Consider the following 25,009-nt stretch of genomic DNA (forward strand, 5'->3'; position numbering starts at 1 on the left):
CTTGCCGGCCTGGTCGCCCCACACAGCCTGCTGTTCGGTCATTTGGTCATCCCTCACTAACCCCCTTGCCGGCCTGGTTGCCCCATGCAACCTGCTTGTTCAGTCGTTTGGTCGTCCCTCACTAACCCCCCTGCTGGCCTGGTCGTAGGCAGCCATCTTGTGAGGGCGTGAGGGTTAATTTGCTTATTACCTCTTTATTATATAGGACTAGAGGCCCAGTGCACAAAATCCGTGCATGGGGGAGGGGGGGGGCCCTCAGCCCAGCCTGCACACTCTCCAATCTGGGACCCCTTGGGGGATGTCTGACTGCCGGTTTAGGCCCAATCCCGGGGACATCCCTCTCACAATCCAGGACCACTGGCTCCTAAACACTCAACTGCCTGCTTGCCTAATGCCCCCAACTGCCCTCCCCTGCCGGCCTGGTCGCCCCCAACTGCCCTCCCCTGCCAGCCTGATTGCCCCTAACCCCCTGCCAGCCTGATCTCGCCCCTAACTGCCCTCCCCTGCCAGCCTGATTGCCCCTAACCCCCTGCCAGCCTGATCTCGCCCCTAACTGCTCTCCCCTGCCAGCCTGATTGCCCCTAACCCCCTGCCAGCCTGATCTCGCCCCTAACTGCTCTCCCCTGCCAGCCTGATTGCCCCTAACCCCCTGCCAGCCTGATTGCCCCTAACCCCCTGCCAGCCTGATCTCGCCCCTAACTGCTCTCCCCTGCCAGCCTGATTGCCCCTAACCCCCTGCCAGCCTGATTGCCCCTAACCCCCTGCCAGCCTGATTGCCCCTAACCCCCTGCCAGCCTGATCTCGCCCCTAACTGCCCTCCCCTGCCAGCCTGATCTCGCCCCTAACTGCCCTCCCCTGCCAGCCTGATCTCGCCCCTAACTGCTCTCCCCTGCCAGCCTGATTGCCCCTAACCCCCTGCCAGCCTGATTGCCCCTAACCCCCTGCCAGCCTGATTGCCCCTAACCCCCTGCCAGCCTGATCTCGCCCCTAACTGCCCTCCCCTGCCAGCCTGATCTCGCCCCTAACTGCCCTCCCCTGCCAGCCTGATCTCGCCCCTAACTGCCCTCCCCTGCCAGCCTGATCTCGCCCCTAACTGCCCTCCCCTGCCAGCCTGATCTCGCCCCTAACTGCCCTCCCCTGCCAGCCTGATCTCGCCCCTAACCCCCTGCCAGCCTGATCTCGCCCCTAACTGCCCTCCCCTGCCAGCCTGATTGCCCCTAACCCCCTGCCAGCCTGATCTCGCCCCTAACTGCTCTCCCCTGCCAGCCGATTGACCCTAACCCCCTGCCAGCCTGATCTCGCCCCTAACTGCCCTCCCCTGCCAGCCTGATTGCCCCTAACCCCCTGCCAGCCTGATCTCGCCCCTAACTGCTCTCCCCTGCCAGCCGATTGACCCTAACCCCCTGCCAGCCTGATCTCGCCCCTAACTGCCCTCCCCTGCCAGCCTGATTGCCCCTAACCCCCTGCCAGCCTGATCTCGCCCCTAACTGCTCTCCCCTGCCAGCCTGATTGCCCCTAACCCCCTGCCAGCCTGATTGCCCCTAACCCCCTGCCAGCCTGATTGCCCCTAACCCCCTGCCAGCCTGATTGCCCCTAACCCCCTGCCAGCCTGATTGCCCCTAACCCCCTGCCAGCCTGATTGCCCCTAACCCCCTGCCAGCCTGATCGCCCCCAACTGCTCTCCCCTGCCAGCCTGATCTCGCCCCTAACTGCTCTCCCCTGCCAGCCTGATCTCGCCCCTAACTGCCCTCCCCTGCCAGCCGATTGACCCCTACCACCGTGGCTTTGTCAGGAAGGAAGTCGGACATCCGGAAGATGGCCGGTCAACCCAGTCTAATGAGCACATTACCCTTTTATTAGTATAGATAGATTATATAGGAGAGGATGGCTTAAATGGGGGGGAAAGCCTTTTTCAGAAGGCGGAGATGCTCTTGGCAGACAAAAATACATAACCCCTATATCTGGACTGATAGCCAGCCATATGCACTATACTGCCAAACTGGTTATTAAAAAACTGAACTGCTTTCTTACACCTTACACCAAACAGCTGTTGCCCTAAAACTCCTCCTCAGCCCCCACCTTAGGTTCTGCCTTCGCAGTTCACCCAGATTAAGTTCTGATTGGTCTGTTTCTATGCCAGTCAGTGTCAAAAGCTCCGCCTCCTAGGCAGCCATTGGCTCCCCTGGGAAATCCAGAACGGCCCCGCCTTCACATTGGTGCCAGCCCTTCAATCACGCCCCCAGTCTGCTACCGGGTGTATCTCTGGCTGCTCTGAGAAGCGGCACCTCAGGTCTGTGCTGGTGGCAAGTTTTAGTTCTCATCCCTGACCTAACCTTCTTACAAGCTCTGTGAAGAAACTGCCTTCACAGCTCACCCAGATTAGGTTCTGATTGGTCGGTTTTTATGCTAGCACCTCATGGTGACCGGTCATTTGGTCGTCCTGATCGTCACAGACACAGGCTTTTTATATAGATAGATAGACGTGCAATTACAAGACAGAGTGAGCACAGCTCCTTGCTCGAGGGCACTGTCCAGAGTGAAAACGAGCTGCCTCTACCCGAAGCCATTCCGGGGAGTGCGGGGAAGGGTGCGGAGAGGCACGGGTGTGCAGAGAGGCAGGGGGGTGCAGAGTGCAGGGAAGGGTGCAGAATGCGGGGAAGGGTGCAGAGTGCAGGAAAGGGTGCAGAGTGCGGGGAAGGGTGCGGAGAGGCATGGGTGTGCAGAGAGGCAGGGGGATGCAGAGTGCAGGGAAGGGTGCAGAGAGGCAGAAGGGCAGGGAGTGCAGGGAAGGGTGCAGAGAGGCGGAAGGGTGCAGAGAGGCGGAAGGGCAGGGAGTGCGGGGAAGGGTGAGGAGAGGCACGGGTGTGCAGAGAGGCAGGGGGGTGCAGAGCCCGTCCTGAGCGGCTGAGCTTCACTGTAGGAGAGGAGGACAATCCTGCTTTCTCATGTCCCACCCGCCCTGCCTTCTTTTTGCTGTTTACTCTTCCAGCACCTCAAGACTCTGTACGTTAGGTAAGAAGGTAAGGGGGGGGGGGGGCCACTGTGTATGTTAGGTGAGGTGAGGTGGGGGGATTCCACTCTGTATGTGAGGTGAGGTGAGGTGAGGTGGGGGGGATCCCGCTGTGGTCAGTGGCTGTGGAGTCAGAGGAGCCGGGTGGATGAGCTCTGTGCCAAGGGAGACTTCCAGCCGGGCTCTCAGGTCTGCAGACGGATGACCGGTCCCTCCCGGTGGCACTGTCTCCATCACAGTGCCTGGCACAGACGGGCCTGCGAGCCACAACCGCCGGCATGACCCCCACCCACCTGTCTGGCTGCTGGCCTCCCCCTGGGGTGCCTTCGCAGCCCTGATCGCAGGCTCTAGGCTGGAGCCCTGGCGCGTCCTTGGCTGGAGCCCCCAGATCCCCACGCGGGAAAAACACCTCTGCCGAGGGAAGGGGTGAAGAGCTGACGCCGCTGCACAGACCCTCAGCGAGCACTGGGCTCGCTAGGAACCTTCCAGAACACCCCTCCGTGGTCACTGCACGGGCACTGGGGCAGTGGGTAGTCCATGGTGGGCGCAGACACGAGGGCACAGCCAGGGCAGCAGGAAGCCTCTCCAGTTCAGGAAGGAAAGCCAGCGCCCATCATAGTCCTGTGGGCACGAACCTCACCTGCCAGGACCTGATGCCAGGTGCCCCTCCCCCCCAGGTGGCCTGGGTACAGGAGGGACTGGGACCCTCCCAGGTGGCCTGGGGACAGGAGTGAGTGTGGAACCCCCCCCCCAGGTGGCCTGGGTACAGGAGGGACTGGGACCCCCCCAGATGGCCTGGGTACAGGAGGGACTGGGACCCTCCCAGGTAGCCTGGGTACAGGAGGGACTGGGACCCTCCCAGGTGGCCTGGGGACAGGAGGGACTGGGACCCTCCCAGGTAGCCTGGGTACAGGAGGGACTGGGACCCTCCCAGGCAGCCTGGGGACAGGAGTGAGTGTGGAACACCCCCCCAGGTGGCCTGGGTACAGGAGAGAGTGTGGACACACCCCCCGCGGGACGCCTACAGCCATGCGCAGTCACTAATGTTCCGGGCGGAGCCCGGGGAGGAAGGAAAGGCACTGCTCACGGAGAAGAAGCGGCTCTTGCACTGCGGTCCCTCCCCACGTGTGCAGGTAGAGTGAAAGGTTAGGTCCCACGTGTGGTCCCAGCAGGGCAGTCCGGAGTGACGGCCTCAGGTGGGGGTGTTTCCTGGGAGGGTGAGGTCAGCAAGGGGGTGAATAGTCCCAGGGAAGCAAAGGCCCAGCCCCCAGACACATGCTGGCGGGAGCTGAGCGGAGACACACTACAGCTCTGGCTCCCGGCAAACGCCCAGGCTCAAGTTCGGCGTTTGACTCACTGACTCGGAGCAACTGACTGGACTCCCTGTGCCTCAGTCTCCCGTCGGTGAGCGAGCGTGGACGCACTCAGTGCCATGGGCGTGAGAGTTTAAACAGCAAATCCAGAAGCCAGTGCTCAGCAAGTGGCTCGTGGACGCCCTCATCCCAGCCCACGCGGTCGGAAAAGCGGCGGTGAAGCCAGACCTGCCCCGCAGCCATCAGGCGAGCGCTCAGCGAGGACTTCCGCCGACCCGCCTGCAGGCCTCCCCCCACCCGCGGCCGGCCTCCCCACGCCGCCGGCAGCTCGCGGTGCTGGACGAGGGGCCAGTGAAGTCCATCTAACTATGATTTCAACGTCACAAACGGAAACCTGCTCCCCCGGCGTTTATAAAACCCAATCCGCTCGCAGATACCAACTTTCACTTCCTAACGCTTCTCTCATTTGACCTCACACACATGCCGTTAACACGAACGCTATTAGAACGCCCCATTCAAATGTCTACTAAATCTTTCTCTCTTTCCAATGATCTTCTTCCGTTCTGACTGAATGACATGCTGCTTGACAGCTTCTGGGGTGCAGTAACCTACTCCCCAAGAAGACATTTTCAATTCCTTTCCGCTCCCAGTGTGACTGCTCTGTACGTGTTCCTGTCACATCGATCTAGTATCCGAGGCCTGCAGAGTCCGTGCCTCGGGGTTTTAAAAAAAGCAGCTATTTTTGTAACCACAGGTTCGCAAGGCCTTGTGTCAACAAAGGCCGGCGCTGCAGCCAGGGAATGCGCTGGCCGGCCTCCCTTTCGCTTCCAGACCAACGTGCGAGCTGCCCAACTTCCCCCTCCACCCCCAGGGCCTGCTCTCTGGAGGGATTCTTGGCTCTTTGAGTTTTGACAATTTAAGTACCTTTTTTAAATGATGTCAAAGGTAAATGATTGCTGAAGTGAACCATCCAATAAAGTTCAGATTCCCTTTCCTCTGAAGAAAACACAGGCGCTCTCGCTCTCGCCTTCCCAAGATGGGAGGGGCCGTGCTTTCATTTTAAGAAACCGGCTCTTAAGGTGGATTCTCTTTCCAGCGGCTGCAAAGGCTTCCCTTCTGACTGGCGTGGTACCATCCAAACAGCACAGAGGAATCACCTTGAAGAGCAAAGCGCCACGCGACCGGCCATGCTGACAAGGCAGGCTGTTGTTACGTTCATTCGTAGTTTTCTATTCGACACTAGTTTTGCACGCTTTCATTTGAGCAATCAATGTCCGTTCAATTTTCCTCTGACTGGAAAGGTTATAGATTGGGAAACATACTCAATCAGGTTCCACATTTTAATTAACAAACTCCCGTGCAGTGGGACATTTAAATTACTTCAAAGCTTCTGTTACATAAAACGCTGCAAAGAATCGCGTCGTGCATATGGCTTTTTGAGATTACACACTCAAAGTAAGTTCTCAGTGGCCCTGCGACTACGTCAAGAAATGTGAATGCTTCGGTAGCCTTTGACTGACATGAGTAACTGCTTCCCAAGAAAAGGGACAGGGACACCACGGCCAATGCCACCGCCACCAGCCACCAGCGTGTGCCACCGCCACGGCCCAACCCGCGCTGCACGGGGTCATGAAGAAACAAAGTTGGTAAATTTGGGTATAAGACTGACATGTTCTTATTTATCCTCTAGTAAAGTTGAGCTCTGGGTCAAGTTAAACCTTTCCCACTTATTTGTCTGCCACTAATTCTTTTTGTGAGTGATCTTTTTGTGACTTAGCGTAATTGATCAGTTAGATCCTGGACACAGTGTACACGTGACTGGATTCCCAGGGGCGCCCATGCACTCCTGTGAGGCACGGATCTCTCAGCCGCGTGTGCCTGAAGTTCAGCAGTAATTCTGAGCTGTGCGCCCTGAGTTCCTGACCGACCTTTTCCTTCCCAATTACCCTCCCGAGGCCCCTGCAGCTCCCCTCCGTCCTCCGCCCTGAAGGCTCCCGCGTGGCTGCCCGACATCCTGCGCCCCCTCCGGGCTCCTCTCCGTCCTCCGCCCTGAAGGCTCCCGCGTGGCTGCCCGACATCCTGCGCCCCCTCCGGGCTCCTCTCCGGCCGCTGGGCTTGGTCACGCACCTCCTCCGTTCCTCAGTTCCACACGCCGGCCGTGAGCACGGCAGGAACCGGGGACTCCGCTGGAGCACGCCAGCGGCGCCGCCTGGAACGCTAGCGCTGCCGGGCTCTGGGGGGCCGCCGACGGCTGAAATCAGCCGCTGGGTCCTGCGCGGCTGCCACCTCCACCTCCACCCTCTGGGCCGTCCCGGGTGTTTCTCCAACCCCCGGCCCGCCTGCCGCAGCCACAACATACACAGAGCCAGCCGGCAAGCATGCACCCCCTTCCTCCCTCTGTCCCCTCTCACCCCATCCCTGCCCTCGGTCTCCCACAGAATGAACGGTGTGTCCTCCAGGAATGGGTCTGGGGAGAGAGGCCACTCCACTTTTTATATATATTTTTATTGATTTCAGAGAGGAAGGGAGAGGAAGATAGAAACATCAATGATGAGAGAGAATCATTGATCAGCTGCTTCCTGCACGCCCCCGACCGGGGATCGAGCCCACAACCCAGGCATGTGCCCTTGACCGGAATCGAACCCGGGACCCCTCAGTCTGCAGGCCGATGCTCTATCCACTGAGCCACACCGGCTAGGGCTCCTTTTCATTCTGTGTGTGGAACTCATGAGTATTTTACTTGGTCCTACAAACCAACCCCCTCCTGACCCCTTAACACACATACACTTACGTCATCAAATGCATTGGCATAAAGTTGTTCATTATATTCTATATCTCTTTTAATATTTATGGAATCCGACTTAATGTGACCTCTCTTCATTCCGACATTGTTAATGAGCGTCTTCTTCGATCCCTTTTCCTGATCCATTTGGCTGGTTCTATGAGTCTACTGATCTCCTCAAAGAAGCAGCTTTTAGTCCCAATGACTTCTCTCTTCTGTTTTCCTACTTGGCCGATTTCCACTTTGATCTGAATGATTTCTGTCCTTCTTTCTCTAGGTTTAACCCGTTCTTCTCTTCCCATCCCTTAAGGCAGAAGTGGGGTCCCGACCTGAGGCCCTGCTTTTCCTCTGCAGGAGTCTCGTGCGCAGAGGCAGCCCACAGTCGGGTAAATGGTATTTTCGTTCCGTGCAAAATGCTTGATCATCTGCCTTTTGGCGCCTCCTTTGATCCCTGGCTTATTCAGAAGTGACTTCATGTCCAAATATTTGAGGATTTTCCCAGAGATCTCCTGGGTTCTTCCTTCTGGTTCCATTCCGCTGTGGCCTGCGGGCATGTTCAGTGCGATCCGCATCCCTTTAAACAGCGTGAGACCTGCTGGATGTCCAAGCGCGTGTTCCGTGTGCACCTCAGGCAGGTCTCCGCTGCCGCTGGCGGATGCTCTGAGTGTGGGCCACCTGGCTGGTCTGCTTCCCACATGTTCCACCCAAGCTTCAGCGAACGCGTGAGACCTCTGACTGTATCTGTGGGTCGGTCCATTTCCCTCTTGACAGCTGTGTTTTTCTTCGTCTACGTGAAGCTGCTATCGGATAGGCAAATGTTCAGCCTTGCCATGCCCTCTTGATTAAATGGTCTCTTCATCATTTCAGATAAACTTCCTTATCCTCAGAATTCCTCTCTGCAGAATAAAATCTTCCACAATGTCTAATCATTCATTCTACTTGGTGCATAATCCATCTCAGATATTATAGTGTTTTATACCTTTTTTTCTCAATAGCTTCTGTATCTCTACTTAACTTTAAGAATAGGATTCAACTATAACAGTTTTAATGTCCTTCTTTGCCAATTCTAATATCTGTGTCAGTTCTAAGTTTCAATTGATTGATTGATTATTCTTCTCATGAGTCATGTTTTCCTGCCTGTTTGTACATTTTTTTAAATTCAGAGAGGAATGGTTAGGGAGAGAGAGACAGAAACATCAATGATGAGAGAGAGTCACAGATCGGCTGCCTCCTGCACGCCCCCCACTGGGGATTAGCACACAACCCGGGCATGCAAACTGGTGGCCTCTTATTTCCTGGGTCATCACTCAACCACCGAGCCACACCCGGCCAGGCTATCCTGGTAACTTCTGACTGAATGTCAGACATTGTGGATTTACCTTGTTAAGTGTTCTTTCTGGGACTCTGACCCAGCTCTGTTATGGGATGCATCACAGTTACCAGGAAACTTTCAGACTTCCGTCTTAGTACGACTAAGACAGTGATGGCGAACCTATGACACGCGTGTCAGAGGTGACACGCGAACTCATTTTTTTGATTGATTTTTCTTTGTTAAATGGCATTTAAATATATAAAATAAATATCAAAAATAGTAGTCTTTGTTTTACTATAGTTGCAAATATCAAAAAATTTCTATATGTGACACGGCACCAGAGTTAAGTTAGGGTTTTTCAAAACGCTGACACGCCGAGCTCAGAAGGTTCGCCATCACTGGACTAAGAGGTGGGTCCAGAGCAGTGCTCAGCTCAGGGCTGACCCCCAAGGCAAGACCGTCCTGCATCCCCTACCCCGTCCCTCGCAAACACCGACGTTTCCAGTCCAGCCGTGGAGACAGGCAGAGCCCAGCCCCGAGTGAGACCGGCCCTGCTCCCTCCGGCCTGCCAGACGGCTCTTCCCCGAGCTCTGAGTTTCCTCACGTGCATGCACTGAATACCTTTTCTTTTAAATTGATTTTAGAGAGAGGAAGGGAGGGAGAAACATCAATGTGAGAGAGAAACTCTGGCTGCTTCCTGCACCTGCCCCAACAGGGGATCAAACCCGCAACCTGGGCCTGGGCCCTGACCAGGAACTGAACCGGCCACCTTCCCGTGTAAGAGACGATGCTCCAACCCACTGAGCCACACAGCCAGGGTGGAAGACCTCTGGATACTCCAGGGAGGCCTCTGCCGATCTCTCCTCTCCTGTGCTGTGTCCTGTGACCTCGGGCTGCCCTGGCCTCCCCTCCCAGCTCCCCTGGCCCGTGCGGGGAGCCCCCCGAGCCCACCTCAGCTCCCGCTAGACCTACGCCGCAGCCAGGACTCCCCAGGGCAATGAGCTGGGCAGACGTGGGACCGTCTAGTTTGTTTCTCATCTCTCAGGGACGACTCGCCATTTTTTATTTTATTTATTTTTGTTTTGTTTTGTTTTTTTAGAGAGAGTGGAAGAGAGAGGGAAAAACAGAGAGAAACATCGATGTGAGAGAAACACATCAAATGGTTGCCTCCTGCACATGCCCTGACCAGGGCCAGGACCGGGGAGGAGCCTTCAACCGAGGTACGTGCCCTTGACCAGAATCGAACCCAGGACCCTTCGGTCCACAGGCCGACACTCTATCCACTGAGCCAAACTGGCCAGGGCGACTCACCATTTTTTAAAAAATACTTCCTTATTGGATTTATTGGGTCTCTATTGGTTAATGAAATTGCAGAAGTTTCAAGTGTTCAATTCCATACGACATCATAGGTATAGTGCCATGGTCGGCAAACTGCAGTTAGCGAGCTACATGAGGTTCTTTGGCCCCTTGAGTGTGGCTCTTCCACAAAATACCACGTGTGGGCGCGCACATACAGTCAACTGAAACTTCGTGGCCCATGCGCAGAAGTCGGTTTTCGGCCTGGGCGAGTCTATTTTGAAGGAGTACTGTTGATATTTGGCTCTGTTAACTAATGAGTTTGCCGACCACTGGTATAGGGTATGGTGTGCTCACCACCCAAGTCTCGTCTCCTCCCCCCACCATGTATCTCCTCGCCACCCTCTTCTCCCCGCCCCCTCTTCCCCCTAGAATCCGTTTTCAAGGAGAATAACCTTGCTGACTGACACTCACTCTCTTGAAAACGGGTTGTCCGTTGTGTTTCTGCTGTGTGTTTGTGTTGTGTGTGCAGCGACTGCAGGTGGAGGGAAATCCGGTTCGCAGAATCAGATTCCTCACTCTCACTGCTTCCTCACGCATTTCAGTGCCTCCTTCTCCCGACACCCCCCGTCCCCCCGCACACCTCCGTCCACCTGCACGCTGATGGGGCACCTCTCCCCACAGAAACAAGGCCCTTAGCACCACCTTCTCTGCTGCTGCCCACCTTCTCGAAGGGGAATCTAGGTGCGATGTTGGCCAAGGGGCCGGAGAGTGAGGACAGCCCTGCCTCGTCCCCGCCGCTTGCTCACCACCCATCCTGCCTCAGGCTCACTCCCACGCTGACCGTCTCCTGACACGTCTACCCTCCGTCACTCATGGCCACACCGTCCCCACGTGCAACGGCCTCTCACCCCCAGACTGTCTGTACGTGCACCTCTGGCCCTGAGCCTCCTGTTCGTACTGACGTGCCCAGCCGTCCAGCCTGCCCGGTTACACTCCCGTCCAACTCAGGCGCCAGCGTGGGTGCTGCCAAGGGCGGTGACATGGCCCGTGTTGTTCACTGGCACATCCTCAGCGCCCGCACCAGGGGCAGCCACACAACAGGCACCTGATAAATGCAGAGAACGAACAGACAACCTCCCACCTCCCCCGGCAACGCCTCGTCCGTCAGCTCCTCCCGACAGCTCTGTGCTCCCCTCCCGCCCGGGTGCCCCCTGTCCTCTCTCCCTCACCTCCCCTTTCCCACTTCGGTCAGAGTGGGAGAGGAGGCATCTGGGAGGATGACAGCGCCAGGTCAGCCCGGACACCTGGGCCGGACCAGGTTCAGGGTCACCCTGCAGATGCTTCCCCGAGCGAGACCTCCTCGTGGCACTGGAATGACCACCGAGAGGGACAGAGGGCGCAGTGCCAGGTCCCTGACGCCCTCACATCTGCGCTGAGCGCCAGAGGGAGCAGCTGAAAAGAACACAGATAAACGGAACCATCTGGCCCCCCACGGGCCACCGTCGGGGGGGGAGGGGGGGGCAGCACTCACCGGTGGTGGACACGACGTGCTCGGGGCTCTCGCTGCAGAGCTGGGACAGCAGGCTGGTCTTGCCGGAGCCCGTGAGGCCTATGCAGACGAGGTCATACTCGGGGCGCGCGGGCGGGGGTCCCTTGCAGCACAGCGCTCGGAAACACTGCGGAGGAAGCGGCAGCTCGTTAGGGGAGCGCGGACAGCGCCCCGCAGCAGCAAGTGGCTCCAAGGAGCCATTCGAGGACCTGCTACTGACGAGGAGAGGGGACTCCAGAGTGGAGACCCAGAGGACAGCACCATGACCACAGACCCGTTTCCACCCCAGGAGCCACGCAGACGCGCCCTCCTGCTCCCTCCCGAGCAGTCGGTGCACTGAAGGGCGCGGCACCGCCCCTGGCTCCCCCAGGACCGCACCCTGCACCTGCCCGCGCGGACATCTGGCCGGGAGACGCCTGGCCCCGTCTGGCCTCTGCCCCCAGCGTCTCCAGGTCCAACAGCGGCTACGCCTGTTCTGCTTACAGATGAAGGCACACGATCCATGTGCATATGTCTGCTGTGGGTGCACGCATGCTGTGTGTGAGATGTGTGCGTGCATGATGATGTATGTGTGTGTGCACAGGTGCACGATGTATGTATTCCCCCAAACAGCACCCCTGGCGGCGGGGACAGGGATTTCATGCTCAGCAGCAGAGACAGGGCCGGGCCACAGAGGGGCAGCCTCTGAGGCTGAAGGGGAGAGCGCGCGGAGCTGAGCCGCCAGGGCCCACATGACCCCAGCCTGCCCGCGGCCATCCCGGCCAGAGGCGCTCACGTCCTGGTCTTAGAGTTCAAGAGACTCGAACCCAAGACCCTCTATTCCTGGCGGCCGAGACCGTCCGGGCTTCTCATCCTGGAACTAGGCCCCGGGGTGAGCTTGGGTTTTTGTGTGTTTTCTTTTTAAGTAAGAAGCTCAGAAAGGAAGCTACGCAGGAAGTCACTGCCTGTTTGTGAGATGTAATTCTTCTCTCATCGTGCCCGAGTGGAATATCTAGTGTAAATTCCAACTTTCATAAGGACAGAATCACCCACTAAAACGCAGTGCGCCCCCCAGGCATGACCGACTGTAATGGGAGCCACGCCTCCTCCGCACATTCATGAGCACACGGACCAGGCCCCCTGCTCGTCTCAGCCGCGCACGGCTCTTCTCCAACGAGCGAAGGGAGACGAATGGAGGTGAGAGCGAACGAGACATTAATCCATTTCTCATTAAACCTCTTTTTTGTTCACTATCTGAACAGAGCGCCCCAAGCAGAAAGCAGGGCATTAAAATGTCAGCACGGTTCATACTCCTTAACCAGGCCTTTCCGCGCTCCGTGCGCTGAGAGTCCGGGAACAGGGCCCTCTAAGAGCGGGCCCGGGCAGACCTTGAGGAGGTGTAGGTGTCACCTGACCCCCGGGAGGGTCCCCCGCAGGTTCCCTGCTCTCAGTGCCTTGGGAACTGGGTGGGGAGCCTCGAAACAGCCCAGAGGAAAACAAGCTCATCGAACGAAACTGGCTCCTCTGGTCTCTCCCTGGAAACCCCACTGCCTGTTCTGGGAGACAGCAGAGATCCTCTCACTTCAACTCCAGGCTCCGAAGAAACGGTGCTCGGTCTGCACATCCATCAGCCCCCGACTCCTGTAACCCTGCAGGCCGGCCTCGGCCACTCCCCACTCCCGCCCCCTCCCACCCTCTCCCACCCTCTCCCGCCCCCTCCCACCGAGGGCCTCCGCTCAGCCACTGCCTCTGGGGGACACTGTCTGTCGGCTACCCGTGGCCTCGGAGGGTCTCATCCGACTCCAACCACCTCCCAAATGCCAACATGACCTTCCCACTGCCCGTCCAGGCCCTCCCTGGACGGAGGGTCTGCCCGCGGCCGGCTCCTTATCTAGGCAGACGCCCTCTTCATGGCCGGCCTTTCCCGGTCTCTCTGGCCTCCCTGGCTGGCCCAGGGATCACAGGAGATAACGCCTGCCATCTGGGAAAGCACCGAAAACAGCCTCGGGCGCATAAAACGCAACTCGTGATAGTTGTGATGACTTTCCCGCCGGACCCGTGGCCCCACGCCCATCGCGTGTGCAGTCCCTGACCCAGTCCCTGACCCAGTCCCTTCCTCGCACCACAAGGTGCGTCCCCAAGTCCCGGGGCTCTACCTGCTGACAGAGCTGACAAGGACGAATGTGTGCCAGGCTGCGCCCGGAGCACGGAGCCCGAGCCCGCTGGGATGACACCCCAACTCGCCTCGCACATCCGCGCACCTGCCAGACAGACCCCCACGGCAGAGCCTGTCCCCAGCGGCGAGGAAGGCAGAGCGGGCAGCTGGGGCCGGAGCCACCGCTGTGCTGCACGGGCAGCTGCCGGCCAGCCTGCTCCTCGCTCCCTGGCTGCGGCAACGTGAGGGGTCAGGTGAGGCTCATGGAGACGCACCCGCCCCCAAGGCCAAGTGCAGAGCGAAGGCCAACGCAGACGCGCGCTCTCGGGGTCCTCTGAGGCCCCGACTCACCCTATCAGCTCCCGACACGGCTCGAAAAGGGCACGGGGGTCCAACTCGTGCTGTGAATGCCTTTCCTGTGGCTTTATTCTCTTCCCGGGACTCACACAGGCACCAGGGCCTAGCCCAGTGATGGCGAACCTTCTGAGCTCGGCGTGCCAGCATTTTGAAAAACCCTAACTTAACTCTGGTGCCGTGTCACATCGAGAAATTTCTTGATCTTTGCAACCAAAGTAAAACAAAGACTTATATTTTTGATATTTATTTTATATATTTAAATGCCATTTAACAAAGAAAAATCAACCAAAGAAATGAGTTCGCGTGTCACCTCTGACACGCGTGTCATAGGTTCGCCATCACTGGCTTAGGCTGTGCTCCTAGGCAAACTACAGAGACAACGCAGGCACCTGAACGGGTGGGTGGGGGGGTGGGGGTGCCAGGGCCTGACACTGAGTTGTCCTCCAATGAGCTAGTTAATGTTACGGCAGGAAGGAGGGCAGAGGGAAGCCAGACCTGTGGGCTTGGTTCCCTGGGAAGCTCAGCCTCACACAGCATTGGGCTCCAGGGGTGAGCACCGCCCCCCAGTGCTGGATTGTTGGGGGACGGAGGGGGGGCAGATGCACAGAAGTCCTGGGGACACGGGGAGGGGCCTGCCTGTCAGTCTAGCCTGGGGAACAAGGGATTGGCTGGGGGTGGCCCCCAGCAAAAGCACGTGAAATCTTGGAAAGTTTACTGGTTAGTTTGAAGAATCTCCAGGTTAAAATCCCCAGACAGCCGGGCCAGTGCAGCTTACCGGTGAGCGTCGACCCAAGAACCAAGAGGGTCACCCTTTGATTCCCAGTCAGGCACGTGCCTGGTGGTGGGCTTGATCCCCAGTGGGGGGCGTGCAGGAGGGAGCCGATCGATGAGTCTCTCTCATCATTGATGCTTCTCTCTCTCTCTCCCTCTCCCTTCCTCTCTGAAAGCAATATATATATTTGTTTTTCAAGTTGAGACTTGGGATCCGGGCATTGCCGCTGCAGGGAGGGAGGGAGGGCAGATGGAGCACGGAGATCGGGACTAGGGAACCAAGTGGGGAGGCGGGCGGCGGTGCGTGCGAGGCAGCCCTGGCACCCCACTAAAGTCCGTTTTGAGGACAAATAAAAGGTAAGTGCTGCACGAGGGAGGAGGTACCAACGAGACCAAGGCCTGGTCACTGCGATCGGAGCACAGGCAGTGCTGTATTTGGAGAGGCTGGCGATCCTGGCCACCTTCCTGAGGCGGTGGAGGCGGAGATCCAGGGGTGCCTGTGCGCCCACCAGCCCTCTTCACGTGACCTGCTCTCCCCGGGCCATTCCCCCGCGAGCACTGCTTCAACGACATGATTTCCAGCCCCGTGTCCAGCTCCCACCTCCTTCTCAGGAGCCACCCAGGGTGTTAAACTCCCTGTCAACCTGCACCCAGCCAGCCCTCAGGCCTCACAAACCCGGCTGCAGTGTCAATCTCTGGCCCATTTCATCCAGCCAGTCGCCCGCGGGGAGCCCTTCACAGCACCGCGACCCTCCCGCTCCGCTCTCGCCCTGCTTGTGCCGACCCTCTCGCCGGCGTGTCTCTCGGGTCGCACACTACGCCGGCCACGCTGCCCCACAATAACGCCCCATCACCTCTGACTTCAACGACTTCAGCGTAGGTACCGCCCCCCCCTCCCCCATCACAGGTGCCCAAGCGAGTATTTGCTGATTCGCCGAAGTAGCTCCCCGGGCTCCGTGATGAACTGTCCAGACTTCCGGTTATCGGATCGATTTTTTAATTTAAAAAGCCATGACTGAATTAAAAAACAAGCTGAACGAGCGGGGGCCGAGGTATATGCCACACCCTCTGGGTGTGCGTCCCCGGGAGACGAGGCAGTGAACACTGCGGAGTCCCACCTGCCACTCGCTGCCTGATTCTACTCCCGCCTGCAGCCCTCCTGTCTGCACAGCTCCCCTCGTCACCGACTCCACTTCGGGTAGCGGCCGGGGCTCCAGGGACAGACCCCGAGCGCTGCTGAAGCCGACAGAACACGCGGCCGACACGGTCAGCTCCTCCTGGGAGAGGCACGCGCGGGGAGGGGTCGCCCTGCACAGGCGGCGAGAGGTCACGCCTGGGAACAGAGGCAGGAAGGAGAGGCGATGCGGCCCGAGCCTCGGGGCTCCTCCTCCCTCCGCACCTTCCGGATAACGCAGGAGGGGGGTCGCCTCCACGGGCCTCCCCAGAAGAGGACAGAAAAGACCTCACAAGTATTTTAGCCCCAAAGCATGTCTGATGCGAGCGGGAGGGAGTTAGGAAACTCACACTTGTCATGCTTGACTTGCATCCGGCAAGCCGGCTCAGACGCAGCATGAGAGCCGCGCGGCTGACGGGTTCAGCTGGGTGTCCGCCCCAGCCACACAGATGAGAAGCCTGCCTCTAACCCGGTGGTTCTCAACCTTCTGGCCCTTTCAATACAGTTCCTCATGTGGTGACCCAACCATAAAATTATTTCCGTGGCTACTTCCTAACTGTCATGTTGCTACTGTTATGAATCGTCATGTAAATATCTGATATGCAGGATGGTCTTAGGCGACCCCTGTGAAAGGGTCGTTCGACCGCCAAAGGGATCGCGACCCACAGGTTGAGAACCGCTGCTCTAACCTCACTCTCCCGTCGATCGGGGGCCCGTCCAGAAAACAGCCCACACAGCTGACCCTGAGCAGCGCGGGTCTCCGCTGCGCAGCCCACGGGTTTGCAGCCGTAAATATATTGGGGACATGGCTGAAGATTCGAAACAAACTAAAAAAAGCTCACAGGTGAACTTTATGACTTTCAGGCTAACATTTGCTCTTCCCTAGCTCACTCCATTGCAGGAAGACCGTCTATGGTCACAGAACAACCCCCAGAGGGGCGAGCACCGATTCAGGGCCAAGTCTTCTCCCCTGTTCGTTGCGAAGGAGTCCACATTTTCTCCCGCCCCCGGGGCAGCCCCGCGCGGTCACTGCTAACGGCCCTGGCTCCAGCCTCCTGGGCTCACAAAGTGCTTAAACACCGGTCAGCCCGTCCCGCGCTGGTCGCCTATGGACCTCAGCCCTGGAGACCTGGCTTTCCCAGCGCAGCGGGAGCCACGCGTTGCTACAGGGAATGGACAGCGTGGTCCTTGATCGGTGATGAGGCGAGGGGGCCGGTCGGCGATGGCCTCCCCGAGCATCGCACTGCCCGCTCTGTGCGTTCCAACAGATCCCGGACGACTTGCCTACTCAGCACAGGTCATTTCTCTTCACGTCAAGAACATCGAGTCCCTCCTGCCTGGTGTGGCCTGGGCAAGCCTGAGCGCGCGGCGTCAGCTCTAGGAAGTGGCGTCCTGGGGTGATCTCCTTGTCACACACCAGCTTCCGCTGCGGCTCAGTCCCACCGCCTGAGACTCTGGGAGATCCTCTTCATCGTGGCGCGTCCACGTATGCAGGCGTGACCACCAACCACGACCACGCGACACACGAGGGGGCGTGCCCCAGGACTGGTCTGTGGACCACGGGTCAATAAAGAAATCTCCAGTGGCCCACAGCGAACTGAGGAAAAGAACAAGAGGGGCTTTTGTTTTGCTCGTCACACCACCTTTATTCCCTTTGGAAAGATTTGATTTATTCCAAGACTATCATCCTGCTTCGGGGTACCGGGGGGGTCTTTCTGCCGGGCAACGGGTGCCGTGACCAGCCACAGAGCTGCTGCTGTAACGCGCTCGTCCACCCTCCCTCTCCCCAGGGAGGTCGTGTGTGTTTAACACGACGGTTCTGTGGAATCCGAAAACCTAGACGCCGCCCCAGCACCTGCGGGGCGTGGAGTGGGAAAGGCTGTCCTGCGAGGCACACACGGCTTCCATTCTGGAAATCAGGTCCATGTCTGTGTCCGTCCAGAGCCCACCACGTGCGACGCGGGTCACTGAGATCATTGCATGAGCCACAGTGAGGGTGACGAGGAAAACCCGGCAGACGGAAGCTCCCTTCACAGCCATGAGCACCGGTGCCAGGAGCAAGTCAGAGGACGGCGATGGACGCCGGGCTCCCCCCCCACGGATTCCCACAGAGCCCTGCGGGCACCGCCCCCGGGTCCGGGAAAGGGACGGGGAGGGACGCGCACACGCTGGCTGACCCCGCCGCCTACAGAGGGCGGCCCAGTCCGAAAAGCGAGAGAAGACGCTGAACAAGGGACCCTTGTTTAGGCCCACCTTCTAAAACGGCACTAAGAAGAGAGGGCTTTTATTTTATTTTATTTTATTTTCTTTTCAGTTGGGATATTATTTTTATTTAAGTGGATGTTGTCTGGAATATTTGAAGATTCTTAGAAACAAACCTTTTTGCGTTTTTTTCTTACTAAAAGGATCTCCTTTCGTATGTTTTTAAAACTATTTTCATTTTTATCGAATGTACTAGAGGCCTGGTGCACAAATTCGTGCACAGGTCCAACCAGCCCACCCCGATGGGGGGAGGGGCAGGGCTGACCGGGGACAGGGGGCCAGCCAGGGGAGGGGCCGTGGGCAGTTGGCTGGCCAGCCCCACCCCAGTCGAACTCCTGGTTGAGGGGACAATTTGCATATTAGCCTTTTACTATATAGGATTGAGGTGACACTGGCTAGTGAGATGACATAGGTTTAAGTGTGCGATTCTGTAACACATCGTCCGTATATGGTGCCGTGTGTTAACCACCCAAGTCTCCCCCCATCACCATTTACCCGTCGCCCTCCCCTGCCCCTGATTTTCATTCTTTGAGGAAAAAACGTCCACGACATTAGAACCCGACAGCAGCGCCGAGTGGCCGCTGGTCAGCAGACCAAGCTGAGCCGAGCACCGGAGGGAGGGAGGCAGCGCCCACCGGCCCCGAGAAGCTCCAGGGTGGCGGCAGCCGAGGTCCCTTCCAAAGGGGGTGAAGCTGGGGAGAAACCCAGGAGGATCGGTTCAGAGCCCCTGAGAGGACGACTTGGGGTCCGAGCCCCTCCCTCCCTTCCCCACCCCGTCCAGCTGCCGTCCCTGGTGGAGGCTGTCCCCTCTCCCTGGGCGGGCAGGCACCGCACTGCACTGCAGTCGCCGGGCACACGTGCTGGGCCCCCCAACCCCCGCCATGTGCGGGAAGAGGAGCTAATACCCTGTGCGCAGTGACACCGAGAGCCGGTCCCGCTCCCCCGGGTCCCCACGCAGAGGGTCGTGCTCACACCCCCACGGGCGGCTGCAGAGTGTCACCGTGGGAGCCCCTGACCAGCCGACAGAAAACCTAAGGCTGCGATGGGCTCTCCAAGGAGCAGCCCAATGCCGCGGGAGAGCCTGCAGACACGGCCCGCCGCACACAGCGAGCACGGAATCCCGCCATGCTGCCGTCGGACGCGAGGAGGCAGACGGGGCGGCCGGCACCGAGGAAGAGGCCAGTCGAGGGCCCAACAGGACAGCAGCCGGGACCACGGCCGGCAGGTGGAAACCTACATCAGGCGTTCCTGGGGTGACAGAGCCCAGTTAAAAGGAGATACCACCCTCATGAGAAGAGAAGTAACAGCCACAACACAAAGACCGCTCTTGAGATAGAGCGGAAAGCTAGTGCACAGAATTTTAAGACTCAATAAAAGACTAGGAAGGTACATTTAAGAACAAATCCCAGAAAACAGGACCAAGGGGCAAAGAGATGGACAGTGACAAAAGTCAGAGGCTCACTCCAGGGCAGCCGACTGCGAGGAGAGAAAAACGCAGGGAGCGTCACAGAACTTAGGGATCTGAGCTTTCAAGCTGACAGGGGCTAGCACCGTGGGCGGCAAACTGCGGCTCGCGAGCCACACGCGGCTCTTTGGCCCCTTGAGTGTGGCTCTTCCACACAATACCACGTGCGGGCGCACGTACAGTGCGATTGGAACTTCGCGGCCCATGCGCAGAAGTCGGTCTTCGGCCTGGGCGAGTCCATTTTGAAGAAGTACTGTTGGTATTTGGCTCTGTTGACTAATGAGTTTGCCGACCACTGGTCTAGCACATTTAGCTACAAAAATAGTCTCACAGCAAGGGAGCTGTGACATTTCAGAGACTGGAGGTTCCAAACAGGATTAAACACAAACAAACAGCAAAGCGTCATCGCCGCCATAAAAGCCCTGATACAAGCTCAGGCCCACACAGACCTGCTTCTCCGGGGGGCACGGCCCAGGGCCGAAAGCAGACGCAGCAGCCCTCACAGGACGGGACACCCAATCACTTCCACCCAGAGCTCCACCCCGGCCGGACCATCCACCCCGCGGCGGAGAAGCAACGTGTCAAACGCTGCCCGCTGCCCTCGCTGCCCCAGGGCTGCCCCCGGGTGCCCCCTGGCCCTGGCGTAGGGAAGACAGGGAAGGCAGGGCCGCAGGGGCCGCAGGAGGAGAGGGAGGGGGGTCCCTGCAAACATTGATTCGCAAAGGTTTGTGCACCCCTATGTTCATGGTGACCAAGACAGGAAACCACCGAGTGCCCTCCGTAGACGATTGGAGGAGGGCTGTGGATTTTTAGAGAGAGAAGGAAGGGAGGGGGGGAGAGAGGGCGAGAGGAGGGGGGAGGGGGGGGAGAGAGAGAGAGAGAGAGAGAGAGAATCGATGTGAGAGAAGCACATCAATCTGTTGCCTCCTGCACATGCCTCAACCCGACCTGGGGTCAGGCCTGCAACCCAGGTACACGCCTCTGACCGGGAATCGAACCCAGACCCTTTGGCCCTCGGGCCGCTGACCCGCTAACCACTGAGAAACTGGCCAGGGCTTCTTTCCATCTTTTATCTAATCACAACCTGCCTTTTCCCTCGCAGTGAAGCAGCTCTCCTTCCCTTACATGACAACCTCCTCGGAGAAACGGAAGGACACGGTGAGCAAGCGCGAGAGGACGCTGATCGGAACGTCCTTTCCAGAACAGCTGAGGGGGCTCTTTGAAAGAGAAGAAAGGGAGTAAAAACAAGATGATTTGCTTTTGGCACCTCAACGCTCAGCCTGAGCACAGGGCCACGCTCGCTCCTTCACGCCCGGCTGCGCACCACGGAGCCGGGAGGGGAGCAGGGCCGGCCAGTTCGGGAAACGCGCTTCCTCTGCTGCCGGGCTCCGGCTGAAAGCAGGGCTGTCGGAGGGCACCCCCTGCCGAACCGGGGCCGGCTCTGGGGCACGGGCACCGTGGTCAAGCCCCCATCAGGGGACGCTCGGTCTCCCGGGAAAGACAATGTCCTGGGCGAGGCGAGCCCGGAACGGAGCCACGCGGCCAGGCGCGCGTCCAGTCGTGTGTCCCCGTGCAGGGACGGCCCGGGCGGCCCGATCAGACCCGCCTCCCCGCGGCCCCGGGGCCCTGGCTGCTCGGGACGCAGTGAAGGCTGCCGGTCGGTCGCACTGGACTTCACTGCTCACAGGAAATGAAATGTGCTGTTAGCTCCCAGCGCACAGGCACACGGCGCCTGAGGACGAGAGAGCGGCGAGGGGAAATGACCAAATCGGTGTCCACCTGCAGCTCCTGGAAGGCAGGGCTGTCACGGGAGTCGGGAAGGCGCACGTGGTCCTCGGCCCGACTCTGACGGGGCCAGGGCACCCTCTCCGCGCCTCGGTTTCCCCCGCTGGGAAGGGAGGCTGCCCAATGAGACGCTCCGTGAGGCCTAAGGTCTCCAGCTCTGACTTCCTGCGCTTCCGCTCGGCCCGCCGTCTGACGGAGCGGCGCCCACAGCAGCGGGTGCGGGTGTCACCCACGCCAGGGGCGCCGGCTCCCCGCGCAGAGTCCTGAACTGGGGCAGAGCGCGCTGCTAAGACACCGCACGCCACCCCACCCGCCCCACCGCCACGAGAGCACACGTGTGAGGAGGGCAGTTAACTTTTTAAAGCACTATAAACGTGTCTTGTAAAAATTATACTGTTTCTTACAACGAACTGAAAATAGTTCTCAAGTCAAAATGGTAAGTGCTGCAGCTGGACGCTAACGTGGGGTGCTCCCCGCCGCGATCCTGGGGCCGCTGGGAAGGCGAGGCGGCCGGGACACTGGAGAGCGAGAACGTGCCTGTCCTGGGACACCTGCTGGTTCTGTGTCCCCGTCCCGAGCTCGTCACGTTCTCGTCCACGAGCTGGTCAGCGTCCATGTAAGAGAGACCCCCCTCCCCCACTACCTGAATGCTCTGACATCGAAGAAATTCGTGCAGAAAACTTGGTCTAATCTGGCGCAGTTCAGTCGGTACTCGGACTCCAACAAGGGCAAAGCTGAACATCCACTGCTTTACTGTATTGTAAAGATCATTTGTTGATATTTAATCTAATTAGCTGAGCACAAATCCCATCATTTTTGTTACGACTGGTAAAGTGCACCTGTCACTAAACGTGAACACACGCGAGGGTGGGCAGGCGTGGGCTCACAGCTGTGAGTGCAGGGAACGGTTCCTTCTCGCTGTATTGTTTAGTGATTGGTGCATTATTTTCCAACCAACCACCCTGCGTGTGAGCGAGGGGCCTTTAAAAGGGCCCAGCCCGGCAGGCGTGGCTCGGGGGCTGGGCGTCCACCTATGAACCAGGTCAGGGTTCGATTCCGGTCAGGGCACAGGCCCGGGTTGTGGGCTCCATCCCCAGTGTGGGGGGGTGTGCAGGAGGCAGCCGATCCATGATTCTCTCTCATTCTTGATGTTTCTCTCTCTCCCTCTCCCTTCCTCTCTGAAATCAATAAAAATATTAAAAAATAATAAAAATAAAAGGGGCCCAAAGAAGAGGCTATTCAAGGATTGCTGTTCTGGCCAGAGCACAAGTGGGTAGAGGCGGCAGGGAGGGGGAGGGGTGGGAGGGAGGGGGAGGGGGTGGTGAGGAGGGGGAGGGGCGGCAGCAAGGGCAGCAGGCGGAGATGCAGGGGCTGTGGGGTGGCAGGAGGCCCTAGGTCCAGTGTGCCTGTCATAGAGCGTCACTCAGTGACAGACACCCCTGGGTCTGCCCACCCCTGCGTGTGCCCACCCCTGCGTGTGCCCACCCCTGCATGTGCCCACCCCTGCATGTGCCCACCCCTGCGTGTGCCCACCGGAGCAGGAAGATGGCCTGCGAGGGACCGTCCTGCAGGACTTTGCCTGCAATAGACCAGGAGAGCTCTCCATGCTGACACACCAAGGGGGGTGCAGTGGGTACCCAAAAGGCCCTCCCTCTGCTGCCTCCTTGGCCGCAATGTGCCTGGGCCCGCCAGCAGGTCGCTTCCCGCCCTCACCAAGGAGCAACTTCACATGCGCCTCATAGTCCTGCGTGGGCGGCGCCCCCCGCCCCGCGTCCCCCACACACAGGGCTCCGCAGGGAACCAGGAAAGGCCTGCTAGACCCATCAGGCCAAGGACGCCCTAACTGAAGCGACTGGGAATGCGGGGCTGGGGTCGGCTTGTTTATTCTATGCGCTCCTGCCCCCTCCTGCCCCCCTCCAGCCCCCTCCTCACCCCCCTCCTGCCCCCTCCACATGGGCAGGCCGACCTGGCCTCAGAGGAGCTGACCCCTTGGGGCAGGAGGCGGATCAAAGGCGAGGCCGGGGGAACACAGCCCGGAGCGCGGCCACCTGCTGGCAGAGGTCACCCAGCCGGACAGATCGCATCACCCCGGGGCGACATGAAAGGCAGAGGCAGCGCCCACTGCGTGGCTCTCCTCTCGGGCAAGGGGAGCCGCCGCCCTGGCTCGGGCTGCGCTGCACCGGGCAAGAGCCTCCCTGATCAATACGCTCCGGGCCGCCCGCTGGTGCCTTTCATTTCCCTTTTCATTCAGAAACGGCCCCATTCAGCCCGGCCCTGCGTCTCAGCTCCCTTTCTGGCGGCGCACGCGGAGGAGGTGCGGGAGGACAGACCTGCGTAAATCTCCCGCCGGCGGGCCATTACCATAAACCTGACAAACGCTAATTTGATGGGTGGCGGTATCTGTCTGCTGCGCGCAGTCTAGACAGGCTATTGAGCCGGGCGGCTGTCTGCTGGGCCGGGCGGCCATCTGGATGCGGCGGGAGCGGATCAAAGCGCATGCTAATGCGCCCCAGTCACACACACAGGCCCGCGCGGGCGACGTGCGGGAGGGGCGGGGAGGGGGCAGGGCGAGCTGCTCAGGCGCTGGGCTGGCAGGGGCAGGAGGCCGGGTGCTGGGGAGGCTCCTGCCGCACTAGGCCAGGTGCCGGTGGGGTGACCTTGGTCATTACCTGTCCCAGCCGGGCAGGGGCGGGGCGGGGCGCCCGGGGGCGCAGGAGGCGACAGGGAAGGAGGCCCCAGGTGCAGCCCCGCAGGCAGAGAGGTGGCCCTGGCACCAGACATGGAGCACCTTCCTCACTCCCGGCGCGGGGCTCCCATCCAGGAGGGCCCCTACCTGCAAGTGCATCAAGCAGCAGAGCAGCCGGCGGGCGCAGAGCAGAAACAAGGCCCTCTCTGCCCTGTCCCGGGCGGAGAGACGGGAAGGAGGGCCCCTGTGCGAGTCCAGGGAGAACCCTGAGTCCCCAGGACACAGCAGCCCAGGAACAGGGTCCCGGGAAGTCACGCTGACGGCGAGTTTGCCATCAACACGCTGCTCCTTCAAGCCCAGAAGCTGCCCGCCGCCTGGCTCAGGGGTTGAGCATCAATCTGTGAACCGGGAGGTGATGGTTTGACTCCGGGTCAGGGCGCATGCCCGGGTGTGGACTCGATTCTCAGTGCGGGGCGTGCAGGAGCAGCCCATGGGTGATTCTCTCATCGCTGATGTCTCTCTCTCTCTCTCCCTCTCCCTTCCCCTCTGAAATCAATAAAAATGTTTTATTTTTTTTAAATATATTTTATTGATTTTTTACAGAGAGGAAGGGAGAGGGATAGAGAGTTAGAAACATCGATGAGAGAGAAACATCCATCAGCCGCCTCCTGCACATCTCCTGCTGGGGATGTGCCCGCAACCCAGGTACATGCCCCTGACCGGAATCGAACCTGGGACCCTTCAGTCCGCAGGCCGACGCTCTATCCACTGAGCCACACCGGTTTCGGCAATAAAGATATTTTAAAAACCCAAACCCAGAAGCTCCGCCTGTGAACGTTATCAGCAGCGCCGGCAAAACCCCCTGGGGCTGCGCTCAGGCCACACCCCGGAGCCCAGCGTCCAGGAGCCGGGTCCTCCCCCCAGGGCCTCCCCCCACCGGTGCGCGCTTCTGCGAGAAACCTGGATTTATTGGCTTCTCAGCTGGTCTCCGATGGGAGGACATCCTAAAACCAGCTGATGAACTTGTCATTAGACATTCACCTGTTTGCTGAGACGCGAAATACGTTCTGTCGCAGCTGTGTCACAAATTCCCACCGCCACAGCTCATCT

The 25,009-nt window shown here is 59.1% G+C and overlaps 1 protein-coding gene across 5 annotated transcripts in view; it reads right to left on the minus strand.

Moving 5' to 3' along the window:
* ARL15 (ADP ribosylation factor like GTPase 15) overlaps positions 1 to 25,009 on the minus strand; it is a 211,566-nt gene that overhangs the window by 137,925 nt on the left and 48,632 nt on the right. For all 5 annotated transcript variants that reach the window (XM_059695024.1, XM_059695020.1, XM_059695022.1 and 2 more), the window contains one exon: positions 11,248 to 11,392. In XM_059695024.1, the coding sequence (XP_059551007.1) occupies positions 11,248 to 11,392 (145 nt within the window). The remainder of the gene's footprint in view (positions 1 to 11,247; positions 11,393 to 25,009) is intronic.

Source organism: Myotis daubentonii, chromosome 4 (genome assembly GCF_963259705.1).
Source record: "Myotis daubentonii chromosome 4, mMyoDau2.1, whole genome shotgun sequence".
NCBI classification, from domain to species: Eukaryota; Metazoa; Chordata; class Mammalia; order Chiroptera; family Vespertilionidae; genus Myotis; species Myotis daubentonii.